The 17,792-nt window shown below is 36.7% G+C and overlaps 1 protein-coding gene across 2 annotated transcripts in view; it reads right to left on the reverse strand.

Annotated features, from left to right (window-relative positions):
• LOC134531076 (xyloside xylosyltransferase 1) overlaps nucleotides 1–17,165 on the reverse strand; it is an 82,225-nt gene extending 65,060 nt beyond the window's left edge. Inside the window, exon 1 of one of the 2 annotated variants that reach the window (XM_063366611.1) lies at nucleotides 16,602–17,151. In XM_063366611.1, coding sequence (XP_063222681.1) covers nucleotides 16,602–17,030 — 429 coding nt within the window. In that variant the 5' untranslated portion in view covers nucleotides 17,031–17,151. Of the gene's footprint in view, nucleotides 1–16,601 lie in introns of both variants that reach the window. The other variant, XM_063366609.1, reaches the window with a different exon arrangement.
• Nucleotides 17,166–17,792: the final 627 nt, after the last annotated feature.

Genomic DNA, 17,792 nt, shown 5'->3' on the forward strand with positions numbered 1-17,792 from the left:
CCAGGACGAAGAAAGAAATATTTGGAATAGTCAACTGTACGAGACCCTACGGAAACGACGAGAGGCGTTCCCAGGACGAAGACGATCAACTATAGGCGTTCCCAGGACGAAGACGATCAACGATAGGCGTTTCCAGGACGAAGACGATCCACGATAGGCGTTCCCAGGACGAAGACGGTCAACTAGAGGCGTTTCCAGGACGAAGGCTTGGAAACATCGATAGGCGTTCCCAGGACGAAGACCAGTGGCGAGGCGTGAGGTTTACATGAGGGGAAGCAATAACTCCGTTCACACCAAAACATGATGAGGTTGGGGGAGGGGGGGGGGGGGCCCTCCGCCGGGAAAATATGGATTTCAAGGTACAAAATGGTGCTATTTAAGTAGTTTTCTTAACTGAACATTGACTATTCCACAGGTAGAAAAATTGACATTTTTTTTTAAATACATTATTTTTGAAAAATAATGATTGACTTACATTATTCTGATAGTAAAATACCTACTCTACATTACTTATATACTAAGTGGGAGTGTAGTATCATCGTACGCCCACAAATCCCCCACGCACTGCCAGCCAACAGCCCGCGGGAGAGATGCGCGCGCCCTGAGAGACGACCGCCGACTGAAACGCGACATCGCCACCTGCCGTGCCGAACTGTACCGGACATAGCCGAAGCAGTCGGCGGAAAAATTCCACCGTCTGCTTCGGCCATGTTCGCTCCAGTTCGGCAAGAAAGCGTTACCTTCGTAGCTTCTACCGCGTATTTTTCCAGCCAATCCCCTCCCTGAACCTTTGTACCATGCCACCCCCCTTCCGAAAGGAAACTACTGCAGCAGCCTTCCTGCTAAAAGCGATCCTACCAGCGCTTCTAAACCTAGCAACGCTTCTAAAACAGTATGTTTTTGTGTCAACGAGTTCTTTTTTTATCGCGCACAGCGCACAGTATTGGGTCCCAAGAAGATAGTGTAAAAAATACATACACCTAACTGCACGAGCCAAAGTAAAATACTATTCTGAATAAAATATTTATTTAAAAAATACAATGTCTGGAAACTGCCTGGGCAAGCACTGCTTGCCTTGCTTGCCCTGACGAGACGCCACTGTATGTTTTGTGTGTCAACGAGTTCTTTTCTTATAGCACACAGCGCACAGTACTGGGTCCCAAGAAGATAGTGTAAAAAATACATACACCTAACGACACGAGCCAAAGTAAAATACTATTCTGAATAAAATATTTATTTAAAAAATACGTCTGGAAACTGCCTGGGCAAGCACTGCTTGCCTTGCTTGCCCTGACGAGACGCCACTGACGAAGACGACGAATTACTATGAGGCGTTCCCAGGACGAAGACCCAAAACAGCGGAGGGGCGTTCCAAGGATGAAGACGCAGAATATTCATTGCTGAGGTCCTGTTTAAAGAAGACAGACATCGTAACGCATAGTTCGTTACTACTGAACTATACTAACAGGTCGGTCAGATATTGGTAAAGGAATTGTACAACATTTACTAGCTTGCAAAAACTGACACTCGGGAATAGTTAATATCACTTGAAATCCATTTAATAATCTTTACACCATACCAGATTGCTGAAGTTATGGACAACTTGAGTTAAAGTTCAAAAATGGTTGTATATAAGCTATTCTAAGGATTTTACGAATTTTTCCACGACATACCCAGCTCTACCTACTGAATAGTCAGGACAACAATAAAAAGAAATTTTAATTAATGGTGTGTAGTAAACATTCGTTGATTGAATTGTAATGTTTACTCAGTATTACAACTTCGTAGAAGTTGTTGGCGCCCACAAATTAAACTAAATGATTCGTTCTTTTGTTCTTATCCTATAAATACATTAGAACGAGTCTAAGTACTTTCGAGTCTTACAAAGTCAAATATATTTATTATAAACAATAAAGATTTTGATAAAGTAAGTCCCGTTTACAATGTTTTTGTCATTAGTGATACTTTGGAACACAACACAGTTAGCCTATTGCTTTCAGCAACATCTGGTAAATCAAATGAAAAAAAATCAGCAGCATATTAAAAAGGTAATTTTATTTTTCTGATGGAGCTTCTGGCCAATATAAGAACAGAAAAAATTTCTCTAACTTATGTCACCATAAGACATATTTTAATTTGGAAGCTGAGTGGCATTTTTTTTATTTGTGTCATGGTAAAAACACCTGTGGTGGTGTGGGTGGTACAAAAAAAAGAGAGGTTACCAAAGTTGGTCTTCAGTAAAAGTACACTAATCAAATATTGACACCAGCAGAAACCAGAAGAACATTTAAAAGGTACATAAAAGATGGAAGTAATCATTCAACATCACAACAGTAAAATTCGTGATCGAATTGAAAACTCTGTGGCAGTTACTGGCACAAGAAGTTTTATTATTTTGTTCCTGTGTCAGAGAGTAGCCTGAAGACCTTTATTACTTCAGAAGCTAGGGAATATGAAATTCATTTGACTACAAATACTGTACAAATAACACTTCACACAAGAGGTTATATGGCAAGTGTTACCACCACTATCTTAGTCACTACTGTCGTCACTGTCACCGAGAGGAACTATAACAATGTCAACGACAATATCACTGATACCATCCAATTCCCACATTCTTTCCTCTTCTTTCTTTACGTGCCGAATAAAGTCATTCCACTTCTCTGGAGTAATCTGAGACAAAGCTGTGGCTATCAAATCAGGTACCTCGCTTAGCATGAATGTTCTGTTATTACGTGCCACGTAACCTTTAATCTGACTCTACATGAGTTTGATTGGTTTCAAGTTGCAATGATACGGCGGTAGCCTAAGTACAGTGTGCCCCGCTTTCTCGGCGAAGTTGTCAATCACATATGCAGTAAAAGATGAACGTACTGTATGAACTAAATTCAGCAACTCCTCTTTCACAGATGTTGCACTGAAGGATATATTTTTTGACTGTAACCACTCGATAATATTTTGTTTTCTCCACAATTGATTTGGCACATGATCACACTTTACACTGTGATAGGACGCATTGTCCATAACAACACTGTTCTGTTCTAATTTTGGCAATGTTTTTTCAAACCAATCTCCGAAAACGTCACCATTCATCTCTTCATGATAGTCGCCGGATTTCTTTGACTGAAAAATTAACTCACCGTTTTCCACAAAACTACTGTCGCTACCAATGTGAAGCAAAATAAGGCGCTGCCACTTACCTGTTGGATTTTTTTAGTCATGTAGACAGTCCTGAGAGTAGGAGTAGGACTCCGCAACTGTGTTACACACATATTCATGACAATTTTTTGTTTCAGGTTAGGTAAAATGAAAGGAAAAAAATCAATAGAAGTTATAATTTGATTTTACTAATAGCTTAAAAAATATATAAGATATTAAAGCAAAAGTTTTATAAACATCTCTTCGCTAATGTACCCCTTTGTCATAAAACATAAGAAATCAAAAACACAAAGTAAACCTACTTTAGTAGTGAAACAATGGGTCAGCATAATTATTACGATTCTAGTTAAAAATTATAATCTGATAACAATTTTATAATATAGTTTTACATTACTATATTACTCTTGAAATTTTGTATTTAACTATTTATCTTATATTCCACCACTTTGCAATAAAACATACCTAATCAGGAAGCAAAAGTAAGTAAAAATGTTTTAGTTAGTAGTGCAAACAATTTGTCAACATGATTAGTTGATTACCTACCTATTACAATGCCAGTAACAAATTGGCATCTGAGCATAACTTTCTAAAATAGTTTTTATTACCTACTACATTTCTCTGGAAATTCCCAATAATCATTTCTTGATATTCTGCCACTTTAGCATAAAACATCATCAGGAAGCAAAAACACAATGTAAATCTGCTTTAGTGCAAAAAAAGTTGTCATGAATATTACAAGACCAGTTACCAATTCAGGCCCAAGCACAACTTTCTAAAATAGTTTGATTCACCACGTTTATCTTGAAATTTTATTTAGAAAACTAGTTGTTTGAAAATTCAAACAGTTCACAAACTTACTGCATCTGTATACCTATAATAATAAGCAAAACAATAATATAATTTATGTAACAAAAGGAACACATGAAATTCTATTATTTGCACAGAATTTGTAATCAGTGCCATTTTATGTGTAAGACACACTATTCGAGCAATCTGGGCAATTTACAGATACTACATGCTCAAGACACACAAATTTCTGACATGCAGCATTGTGACACATGTACTTCGTTGGCCGATTTTTTGTTCGGTCACAAAGTTTACACCTCCCACGCCTTTGTTCAGTGTTTTCACGAGTGACAGGTGTCTCTTGTCGTGGGGCATTCAACACTTCCTTCAAGCGAAGACTTATAGTCTGAGGAAGACTTTTACATAACGTAGACGCAACATAACTCCGAGCCTGGTTGACGGTTAGAAAATCTTTGTGTGTATGTGAGTCACGACATTGGAGAAGGTAGACGTGGCGCGGCGAGCGATAATGCGTAACTTGATAACAGGGGCTACACGCTTCTGCACAGAGTGAAAACTTAGTCCTTCGGTGAAATCTGACGAATACGTTCGTTAACACATCCGTGGTACTTACTAAACGTTTTCGTTTACAGTTTGGATATGAGGTTTGTGTGCATGTAGTGTATCACTTTTGTTCAGAGCCAGTGTTACATATGTAGTGCAGTACTTCAATAAAGTACAACTTTATACATAAAATACCTCCAGTGTTGTCAAAAGTTAAAAGTAAAAAACTGCACTCGCAGGCGCGGAAAATCGTCTATAACGTTCTGCAGTTTATGGAAAATGAAGCGCAATTGCATGAACCCTCCATTTCACTAGAGAAAGCACAGCTGAGAACAGCTAAGGCGACGGGTCTCTCTTGCACGACTGTAAAAACAATTAAAAGGGAGGCTAAGAGGAATGAAGCTGGTGAAGGAACATATTTCGAGACGCCCAACAAGAAGCGAAAGAAAACATGTAAACACGAACTTGACACCTTTGATGAAGCTGTGGTGCGACGTACTGTGTGCAATTTTTACTTACTTGAAAAACGTGTGCCGACTGTCGAAACTGTACGGCGTAAACTAAAGATTGACATAAATTACCAAGGTAGCAATACAACCTTAAGGACGACTTTGAAGAAGCTAGGATTCAGGTGGCAGAAAACCAAATCGCAGCGCTTACTTTTAATAGAAAAATCAGATATTCGGCAAAAACATATAGAATATCTCAAGAGTATGCGTCAATATAGAAACGATGAACGCACAATCATATACATGGATGAGTTGTACATATTGTCGTCTCATGTAAAAAATAAAATGTGGAGTGACATGTCCTCAAATGGTTTACTAGTGCCTATCGCGAAGGGTCAAAGATTAATAATGATTCACGCAGGTGGCGTAAAAGGTTTTATCCCAAATGCTCTTGCAATGTGGAAGTCGCACCAGGCAACAGGGGATTATCACAAAAACATGAAAAAAGATAATTATGAAAAATGACTCACCAAACAATTAATACCAAATCTTCCACCAAACAGTGTTGTTGTGATAGATAATGCTCCCTATCACAATGTAAAAATAAATAAAACGCCTACCTCCAGCTCGACATAATTGGAAATGCATCAGTGGTTAAGTAAGGAGAATATTTCCTTTACTAGTGACATGCTCAAACCAAACTTGTATAACCTCATAAATAAGCACAAACCTTCGCAAGTGCAGTACTCGGCAGACAGACTATTGGTAAATAGTGGCCACACATTACTTCGTCTGCCCCCTTATCATCCGGATTTGAATCCGATAGAAAGCATATGGGCTAAAGTTAAAGGAGAAGTCGCTTCAAGAAATGTTACTTGCAATTTGGCAAATGTAAAAAAAACTTTGCGAGCAGATATTTAACCGAATGGGTCCAGAAGATTGGATACCGATTTGCAATCACGTCAAGACACTCGAGAACGAATACTGGGATAAGGATGTGCGTTTTGACATTGAAATTGATAAAGTGATTGTTCAGTTAGGTGATGCAAACAGTGACAGCAGTGAAGTATACTCATCAGACTCTTCGGATGGGACAGTCAGTGGCGTTGAAGAACTGAGGTAGTGCTTGGAACGTCAGTGGTAAGTGGTCAATGTTTTCTGCTTTTCTCTACCTGCTGTGCAAGGTCGCCGTATCTGCTTATACCCCCTCCTCATCCACCCGACCGCCCACACGTGTTGCAGTCCCTACTCCTCATGTGTGACGTAGCTCAAGCTTCGAGTTATATTGCGCCAAGTGTACATGCCTCGCATGTAAGTGGTCTTTTAGAAGAGCTTTGGATAATGACTTCAAGAAGTCTTTCCTCGAAGATTTTCAGCCCAAATTTGTGCACTGAATCACATAGGAGTTTATTCCTGCAATGTTTAGTAATGCAAAGAAAATTACCAAAGTCCAGCATCATGTTATCCTTGCTATATTGTAAAGTGATTTCATTTGATCAACAGTATCAACTCCCGATTTTGTTGAATTATAAAATGTGACTATTTCAGGTTTATCAGCTTCATCATCCATATCGTCACTAGCATGCATTGTAGATATGAGTAGTACATTTTTATTTTTTTTTTGGTATGTTTGACACCAACGTAATGTCTCTGTTGAAAGCAAAAAAAAAACTGGACCCTATTGGTCTATCCTTCACATAGACTGTTATCGGTGGTAGCTCTCTTTTGTTTTTCTTGATTGTCCCAACTAGTGTCAAGTTTGTATTCTTTAGTAAATCCATGGCTAGGGGCACGGATGTGAACCAGATTGTGCATAAGGACCTTCAGGTTGGTTGCCACAGTATATTTCTAAATTTTTTGTATATAATTTTGGTATTGACTAATGCAAAAAAATTAATACCATATTTGGCAGGTTTAGAAGGTATATACTGCCAAAATCGGCAGCGACCACGAAAGGCCTCCAACATTTCATCAACTGTGACAAACTCTGATGGTGAATAGTGTCTCTTACAGTTGTCAACAAATCTGTCAAGTATGGTTCGCACAGCAGCAAGTTTGTCAGTTTTGAGTCTTTCATTTCTGGTTGATTTATCATCGAATCGCAAGGCTCTGAGCAGAAATTTGAATCTCGATACACTCATAGCCAAACGAAAGTATTCAATGCCAGTTCCATCAGCAGCAAAGGTCATTGAGATTTGTATGCGAGGCTTTCATTACACCCCCAAGGAAGAGTAAACCTAAGCAAGCTTTTACTTCATGAATATTTGTTGTATGTGTGTGTCTTTCTCTAGAATAACTGCCCTGTAAACACTCTACATACAAATTTGTAAACTTCACTATGTCATCCAACATGTTCTCGGTAAAATATAAATCAATCACTTCCGCGTAAGTAACTCGAAATCTTGCATCGCCCAAAGCACCTGGAAGATGTCTCACAATGTTGTGACGCGCTTGTCGGCATGTTCGACCTCTTCTTACTGGGTGGTCGTACCACTGTGTGTTGCCATCTCTTCCACGATAAGCAGCTTGTCTTGGAAAATCATATTCACAATCTGATTGCTCCGTGTCTTTAGTATGGGGACTTACCCGGAGAGCATCTTCGCAGCTGTCATCACTACCTTCTACTTCAAACTCTGGGTCCTCCATTTTTCAACAACAAAGTAATACTCGGGACACCGCTGCGCCCGCGACTCTATCGCCCGGAAACTCCGCCGCGGGAAAACTCCCGACTGAGCACTCCGAACTCCACTCTACTCAGACTGACTCCTGACGTCCTCGGACCTATATATAGGCCCCAGCGAAATTCCAGAACTCATGAGAGCGGCCGGGGCCTGTCGCGTCATCGCGAACCGTCCCGACGGCAGAAATCTCTCAAAAACAAATGTCAGCGGCTCGCGCAACTCCCAGCTGTCCGGTGTCAAATACGTGTCAAAGGCAGGGTGCCGCGCGGGGAGTGATGGGAAGCGACAATCCTTGTTATCTTCCAGGCGCGCGCGGCACATATCATATTGCTGCAGTCGCCAGCCAGCTCTGCACCTGCACGTGTCCCGGCCAATCTCACATTCGTAACAGTATGTATTTACCCAAAAGAAAGCGTATTAATTATACATTACTTTGATCTGTAACACAATGCACAGAAACACGTTGAAGAAATAATACTAACGACACTAGAGTTATTTATCTCCACGCTCTTCTGTGAAGTTGCTCACAGTTATCGCTCGAGTTGATTAATCCGTATACATCACGAGCGAGAGTCGAGAGATGTGTAAGCGGATATCTGGGGGAAACAGAGAGAGAGAGAGAGAGAGAGAGAGAGAGAGAGAGAGAGCTAAAAACAGTGAAACAGTATCCTGGTGACTTGGCTGATTGCGAGTTATTTGGGTGGAGGGGGATGGGAAGGGGTGGGAAGGGGGGAGTGGAGTTGTCACGAGCAAAGAATCGTGGAGAGCGAATCAGCGTCCAGCGATGACAAGAAGAAAGAAGGATGAACCAAGAACCACGAGTTCGCGCCGGACGCGATAGCTGAGAGTTGTGGAGGAGAAGGAACAAAGAACAACTAGCGAACCTCTCCTTCAGTGTTCTTCCCACTGTCCGCGATTGCTGAGCTGGTGAACCACGGTTCTTTTTCTGGGAACTAGTTCCTGAGTGTTCTTGGACATGAACCGTTTCATTTGAGTGGTTTGTGAACCATCGGCCCATCTCTAAATAGTATTAGTGTTAGTGTATCCCTGCTGATTGGTTAGTCCACTACCACCACCACCACAAGAAATTACTGTTTTACAATGTAAACATGTTGCTTTATTTTGTTCAAATAAGTTTATAGAAAAATGTTTTCACAGTTCTCTTTTTTCTCCCTACAAGCCATCTCACTATAATATAAAAAAATTACACAAAATCAATTATATCACATGTGGTTTTATTTATGTTTACTGAATATATAAAATTATAAATACTTATTCACTTTTCACGTCACACACAAATAACACAACGTATAATATTGACAAAGACCTCCATAACGAGTTGGTAAAACGCAGTGATAAAACTCTATAAGGTGTTGGGACCGCGATTTTGAACCACTACTATGACTCGAAAAGATTGATTGTCCTAGAATCCACTGCATCTGCTTGTATTTGATTGTCTGCCATTTATTTTACGTCACTGGCTGTAGGTAATGTGTAAGGCCACTAAACAAGAGACAGAACAAAAGACGAAACGTAAAGAAACATGCAGGAAAAAATGTATTTTTTTATTGTTCAAAGCAATGAGATTTATTAAACTTTATGAAGTATCTGTAATCAAGATTTGACGGAGTTAGATTGAAGCATAAGTTTCTTGCGTCGCTGAACAGCTGAGCGATTTCTTCCCCTCCCTTCGTCGTTTCCCCCTTTACGCTACCTCTTCCGCTGGTTGGATTTCCCCTCCGCATCCCCACTCCTTTCCGTGTAGTGTGTTATTTCGCCGCAGCTTCAGCGCCCTCTTTATTGTGCTTATAAGGGCCTGCGAGCTATTGTCTCGGGTCGTTCGGTTGCGGTCAGGGGAGCAGTGTGTACTGGTCAGTATCAGCGATGACAGTAACTTGCATACAGTAACGTTGAATTTGTTGCATGATGTGGCCGTGGCTTTTTTACATACATTTGTTTCGCCCTTGTAAAGTTAACTTCAATCAGCCACAATGTTTGTTTGAGCCGTTTGGGCTGTAGTATGGGCATTTCTGTCTGTCTCGCTATACTGCCAGTTTTCTTACGTGGTTTGCATTCCCACTGGTAAACGTAACGTTTGATTCCTTGTATTGATAAATTATTAACTTCCTTACGTTTTGTTTTCGCCGCTCCGATATTGGCCGCCTTGTTTTGTTGTGGGGGCTTTAATTAGTTTCATCTTTCTTGCTTGTCTTGTCTTTGCTCTTTAACGCCTTACGCGCCATTTGCTGCGCGAGCCAATATCGAGTTTGGGCTTGTGTAATCTCTGCCCTGGCCGCACTGAACCTTCACTTTTAGGGCTTTATTATTCGTTTTGATTCAGTCTAAATTGTCTTGTTTGTTTGAATCATTTTGTATATGGCCTGCACGGTTCATGTTATATTTGTAACTTTCTTGCGGACTTGTTGCAATTTCTTATTGCGTCTTAATAGACCACGTTTTGTTTACATACATTGTTATGCATGTATTAAGAATTTATACTCATGATTTAAAAAAAAAAACAAAAAAAAAAACAAGTTAACGAAATTGGTTAGTCCTGTTCTATAACAACATTTACACCTCTCTGAATAATTAAACTTTTTGCTTTAATAGCTTGCAGTCCGGTCAAACCTGTGAGTCCACCGGGCTGTAAGATGAATTTTGTTATATATAAAAATTACCGTATTTCGTCCTAAAATGTCTAACAAAACATTACACTGTAAAAACCTATATAATTACGGCGGGCTGAGTATAGATAACACTTTGCACAAATGCGGTATGTATCGTATTATTAAAAACTTTTCACTTCATTACAAATATTTTATCTGAATCGCAAAAAATGATACCATATAATTTTTTTTTATTTAATACTTAAGATTAAATGAAACATGTAGATAATCGGCGAAGTAATCGTTAAGATAATCGCTGAATACGATTAATCGGAAAGTACCCAAAATCGCTGATTACGATTAATCAGTATCCGCATCGGTGCACCACTAGTTTATAATATTGAATTGTCATCGGTCCTTGATAAGTATGCCAAATTTCGAGTTAATTCGACGTTTTGAAGGGGGTCAAAATCATGTTCAAAGTTTCCGTTACATACTAACATACATACGTATGAAGCTAATAAAAGCGTATTAAAAAATTAAAAAGAATAATGTGACACAGGAAAAGAAGAAAACACTATTCTAAGTGGTTGCCCTCAGTTGCCGGAAGTCACCGCCAGTTTTCCGCTCATTGTCTGTTTTCTGAGAAGTGACTCACTCTATACTCGCGAGTTGTTTTGTTTAGTTCCCTTCAGTCGATGTTTACTCGTGCTGGTGATACGTGCTCCTTACAGTTAATTTTATTCAGTGGGAATGTCTTACTGTGTGCTCTGATTAAGAGCAACATCATGGTTCCTAAACATAAGAAAGTGACTGTAACAATGGAACAAAACCACCAAGCCATATTTTATATTCATACAGGTGAATCATTAACAAGAATCACGCAATATTTTGAGTGGTATAACAAACTGTTTCTGAATGGAAAAAAAATAGAAAGAAATTGAAAATTTTTGAAGACTTTAAAGTAAAATTTTAAAAGTTTGTTAAAGATGAAAACTTAGAGCCTTGTCAAGTGTTTAATGTTGAAGAAACAGGACTAAATAACAAAATGCTCACAAAAAAAAAACATTAGCCTCAAAGTAGTCAAAGGTCATAAGGTAAAAAAAAGTGACTTTGCTTCCTTGTAGTAACGTTTCTAGCGATTTGAAAATTCCACTTTTGGTTATAATCAAATCGGCTAAACCTGGGCCCTTAAAATTTTTAATAAAAATGCTCTTCCAGGCCAGTACACTTCACAAATATTGACATGGATGGACAGAAAAATAGTAATTATCGGATGTCGCAGCTTTTTAGAAAGGAAATAAAAAAATTAGAAAACATGGTTTTCACACACTGCACATGTCCCTAAATTTACCCTGAAGGGAACGTCTTAATTCCTACTAGTTTGTGAAAAATAATAGTTTATAGCTTACATTACTATGCAAGCAACAGACAACAGGGAACAATAAGTAAATAAAAAAGGAAAATATTTTTTTCCCCAAGAACTAGACACCCATAAATATAGCCAGAAAACATGGTGTCTTAAATCCTACTGGTTCATGACAAATAAGAGTTGAAAGCTTACAATACAATATCTGTGTTTTCACACTGCCGCCGCCATTAATTGTTTACCCGCGATCGTGCATCTCTTTTTTTTAGCTGAACTGTAACCAACTATGGAGAATTCAAATGTGGTATTTCTTCCAATTCATATATTGAAGGTTATCCATGGATCCTGAAGGCTTGATCCGGTGGTACAAGATGCTTGCTGTTTTAGTTCAGTATGTCAAAAGATCCCGATGGCATGATCCTGTTGGCTTGACCCTGTGGTACATGATGCTTGCTGTTTAAATTCTGTACATAGGAAGATCCTGTACATAAAAAAGACTGTCATATAATAATGAATTATGATTATAAGTCAAATAAAAAAAATTTTCTACCTTCAATAATAAATCTTTTTTATTTTGCAATTTCTTTTAAGTGCAGGATCTTCTGACGTACTGAACTAAAACAGCACACATCATGTACCACAGGATCATGCCATCAGGATCTTTCGACATACTATACTAAAACAGCAAGCATCATGATCCACAGGATCATCATCATGATCCACAGGATCATGCTATCAGAATCAAGCCTTCTGGATCCAGGGATAAACTTGGATTCATGAAACACAAGCCATGAAAACACAGCATATATGAAGGTTCTAATCAAAGAATTCCCTAAAAAAAACTGCAAAATTTAATGTGTTAGCTACTTCAATGCACAGCACGTATTCCTCACAGAAAATGAATGACATTAACAATTCAATTAAAATTTTAGGCTCCCATTAGACTCGTTTGTTATGTCACTCAAAATAGCACGTACTTTAAATGCAATGTAAAAAAACAAACATGAAATTCAAGCATTAAAAACTCCTTACTACTGTAATACAGTCGTTATTTAAATAAATTTCATTATTACAACACTTACATTAACTAAAGTTCTCCAAAAAAATTTTTAAAAACCCACACGGGTAAACATATTGAATTTCAGCAATTGCCTGAGTACACAGGTATTGTAATGTAAGCTGTAAACTGTTTTTTTTTTTTTTTTTTTTACAAACCAGTAGGAATTAAGAAACCTTCCTTGCAAGGTTAATTCAGGAACACCTCTAGTATATCGCAAGTAAATAATGAATTGCAGCGGCAGCATAAAAGCACAAAGGTATAAAATTTTAATTTTTACAAACTAGTAGAAATTACGAAACCATCCCTTGGGAGGAAATTTAATGATGTGTGTAGTATGTATGTGAAAACCATGTTATCTGATTTTTTCTTTCCTTTCTAAAAAGCAGAGACGTCCAATAAATACTTACCGGAAAAAATTTTTACAACTTGGTTTATTTGAAACATTTGTTCCTATAACAAAAAAAATTTAAGAGACAAAAATCGCCCAGAAAAAAGCTGTATTGTTAGTTGATAATGCACCGTGTCATCTGAATGAAGAATTATGAGATGGTAAAATTTTTGTAAGATTTCTGCCACCAAATGTGACTCCTTTGATATAACCTATGGATCAAGGTGTGATCGATGCAATAAAACAGATATAGGAGAAGAAAAAAAATCATGTCTCTTTTAGGGCAACACGAAGCAGACCTTAATGACATTAATGGATCATAATAAAAAAATTGATCATGAAGACTGTCACTGCCATTTACTTGGCTGCAGAAGCATTGGAAGAAATTAAGCCATTAACTATTCAAAAAAGCTGTAAAAAATTGTGGCCGAGCATTTCACACGAAAACCAGGGATAAGACGAAACTCAACCAATTTCAACTAGCTTTGATTTTGTACAAGTTTTTCAACAGTTGGAGGGTTTTGCCAATGTGGAGGAGAATGACATATCAGAATGGATGAACAGTGACAGTGGTATTGGTCATCAAATGTTAAGTGAAAATAAAATCTGGAGGCATATATTGCAAACACGGAAACTGAAACAGTTTGGAAGATGATGAAGATACGGAGGAATCAGCTGACCCAACTCATGGCAAAGTGAATACAATGGTATAGGTATTAAACTGTTTTTTTTTTTTTTTTTTTTTTTTTAAATCTTCAGATCTTGAAAGCCCATAACTCTTAAAAGAAACAAATCTCAAGGTTGAAATTTTTGTAAATACAGTGCATTAAGGTAGTTACACATAACCACAAAAAAAATATGGAGAATCAAATTACCTACTTTGGGAATGATACGCCTTCGAAAATTGATCATTTGTCATTTTTGAAGTTGAACTTTATGGTTAATTTTTGGTATTTTTCATACAATTTTCCTTAAATGTGTAACAAAGATTTAAAAAAAGGGCTGAATAAACTGGTTTTTGTTTCTGGTAAATATGTAGTTAGGCGGTATTTGCAAAAAAAAATGTTAAAAATCCGTAAATACTTTTATTCTATGCTCTTTAACTTCCTCTTTTCATTAAAAGCGGCACAGGTAAGAAATTCCAAATAAGTACTTTAGGAGATATCAAATTTTTAAATTTCATCATATGTAGTTGAGCGGTATTTGCGGAAAAAAAATGTTAAAAATCCGAAAATACCTTTAGTAGATGTTCTTCAACTTCCTCTTTTCATTAAAAGCGGCGGAGATAAGAAATTCCAAATACTTTAGGAGATATCGAATTTTTAAATTTCATCACAATTATACCAGTGCATTCATGTGGCATTCCACATTGTTTCTTGTTTACGAGTATCTATTTTTTTTATTGGATAATGATGTCACGTGATTGATCGTGATAGGCCAGAATTCAAATGAACCAATACGTGATTATTTAGTTCATTTTTGTTTTAAAACGGTGTTTAATTACCGCCTCCAACTTAGGCGAGTTTTTAACGTTTCTAATTTTAAAGTCTTATTTTTTTTTTTGTTGCGCAAGTAATAAGTAACAAAAATTTTTTTACGTGAGTTCTTACTGATCATCCTTTGTCCCGGTTTGTTAGGTCAGGTCAGTTACATTATAAATACTTTAAAACTAAAGAACCATTGAAATAATTTCATATTATTTGTAATGTACGCTTAGTTTCAAAGTATTTATAGTGTAACTGACCTGACCTAATCGACCATTTTCATTAATTAGGCATTCACAAACGCACAGCAAAATAAAAAAATGGCGGCGGTCGAATGATAAACACAGGTCTTGTATGCAAAATAAGAACGGCGATATCTCCTAAAGTACTATTTGGAATTTCTTATCTGCGCCACTTTTAATGAAAAGAGGAAGTTGAAGAGCATCTAATAAAGGTATTTTCAGACTTTTAACATTTTTTTCCTCGCAAATACCGCTCAACTACATATTATGATGAAATTTAAAAATTCGATATCTCCTAAAGTAATTGCAATTTCTTACCTCCGCCGCTTTTTAATGAAAAGAGGAAGTTGAAGAGCGTCTAATAAAGGTATTTTCGGATTTTTAACATTTTTTTTCAATAATACCGCTCAACTACATATTTACCTTGTTTCTTCTACCTCTATTTCATCTGTTACGAGTAATAAAAGTTAATGCAAACCCTTACAAACGCAAAAATCAGCAAGTTGAGTAAAACAGAAATGGCTGCCACCAGAATTCAGAAAATGATAAAAATATTAAATTAGTTTTGTGGACTCTCTCTCTAATCATGTAGGAATCAACATACAAAAAATCATTTGATTTTAAAATGATCAAGCAACCAATTATTCATTTTCTAAATCACTTGACATAGAATGATCCTCCGCGAAAAACTTCTTTTCTACATTTTGCAAACATTTAATAATTTAAATACCAGTATTGCCAAATAGAGTAGAGCAGGTGGGACTGTACTCTACTTCAAGATGCAAATGAAACTTGTCTACATATTAGAAATTATTATCATTTTAAATACCCTATATTGCTAAATAAATTATTCCGCAGGACTGTACTTCACTTCGCGATAACCACAAAAATAGTATATGGATATTTCAAATCATTAGCCTACTTTCTCTACCTTTTACCCCCCATATTAAGCTTCCTTAATTACCATTATCACGTTATGGAATTGACAAATTATGTTAGGTACAGTAAACACATAAAATCGTGAGAATTGTTGGTTAAGGTCAGCTTCATTACAAATACTTTATTATATCGTAGATGGTTGGATAGGTTAGAGATTTTAAAACACTTTAAAATTGTATGAATGTTTGGTTAGCTATATTAAAAATACTATAGTCATAAAAGTAAGCAGTCAACTTCTCCAAATATTGCAGTGACCTTGTACAGGATCATTAATAAGATAATCTTAAAAATTTCATTTTCAGAATTGAATTTAATATTCTACAACAAAATGTTCTTGTTCAATAATACCACAAAGTCTTTTCTTCCCCAATATTAATAAAGAAAAAACACATGGCTGCTATCATGTATGGTAAAAATTGTATGTTAATGTGAGCCAACCTGTCCATTAATTGTTAACAGCTATAAAACCGCTGTAATTATTGGACGTTGCTGCTTTTTAGGACAATCGCGAGTTAACAATGACTGGTGGTGGCAGTTTGAAAAAACAGGTATAGTAAAGTAATGTCAGCTATAAACCATTAATTTTCACGAACCAGTAGGAATTAAGATTTAGGGATTTGTGTAGTGTGTGAAAACAATTTTTTCCGATTTTTGTTTCTGTTCTAAAAAGCCGCGACGTCATATAATTACCAAAAACACTTTTCCAATGCTACTTAAGCAAATAACATAGAAATAATACTGATAATTATATAGGCTGATAAAAGTTTTATTTATTTATCTCACTATTAAAAAAAAACCAATACTCTAAAATGTATTGGAAACTGGCTGAATTGATTCAAATGAACCAATAATAAAACAAAACTTTTACACCCACCTCTAGCAGTTTTGATGTTGTCTTCCTCACATTACCAATGATGTCTTCTGCTACATTTTTACTGCTGTTATCGGTGATAACGTGATAGCTTATATCAACAGATGACTTTTTAACAAGAGAATAGGTAAATGTCTTAAATTTTTCCTTCAAAGGAGCATTATAGGTAACTTTGGTAAAAATACACCACACATTATAATAATTTGTCCTGTTATTCGCAATAACAGATATATTATAAGATTTGTTCATGGAGGACGAAATTTCCAAAAGACCCAACCTTTGGGACTGATTATAAGTTGCATTTCCATTTATCCTACTGCTTCTTACTGATATGTAAAGTTCTCCGAAGTCTTCAGTTTCAAAAGCATAATATAACACTAAAAGAGTAACGGTAACAATCAAAAGAATTAATATTTTATGAAACACACGCATGAATACAGTTTACTACCATCATACTACATTTTCTTGTAAACTTCACGTACACTAAAACAAAATATTTTTGCTGAAACTCCTTGCGTTGCTCCATTGCTACCACCATAGAGTAAATAAAGTACTAGTAGCTGCCACAGAATCACCACCACCATTAAAAAATAAATGTTTATTTATAAATAAGAGGCCATTACTACATTGATTAAAACAGCCAGAAGTTATTTTTTCCAAAGAAGAAATTTGTTTTTATTCACATTTTTAAATACTTCGTGGAGTGAGAGACAAGAGTTTAGCGACAGGAATGATTGACAGGAATGCTACTTGTTTTAAATACCGAGCCTTTCCGAAATTTTTTCTTAGTTTCACGTGCGCGTTTATTTCTCTCCCAATTAAAAATAAGCCATGCACACTGCTTCTTGAATAAGTACACGTGCTCTTCAGTTGTTGCAGTGAGTGTTAAGCTATGAGTAACCATAAACAATTTGTATGTGACGAGTGTAGTCAAGGGTACAAGTATAAGAAGTCTTCGCCAACATGTGCTGATGAAACATACAAGTAAAGTTGATGAAGAATCTTCTTCGAAATGTAAGATACCATGATTGTAAATATCATAGTGCGGAAATCGTTTCCAAAAAAAATTTCAAATGCTCCTTATGTGTGTTCAGACCTAATACAAAAATGTCATTTCTGAATCATCTGGAATTGGAACACAGTGCTGGTGTCAAGTTTCAAGATCTCGAGTGTTCTTCTTTCGAAGATTTTGTG

This window comes from Bacillus rossius, chromosome 3 (assembly GCF_032445375.1).
Source record: "Bacillus rossius redtenbacheri isolate Brsri chromosome 3, Brsri_v3, whole genome shotgun sequence".
NCBI classification, from domain to species: domain Eukaryota; kingdom Metazoa; phylum Arthropoda; class Insecta; order Phasmatodea; family Bacillidae; genus Bacillus; species Bacillus rossius.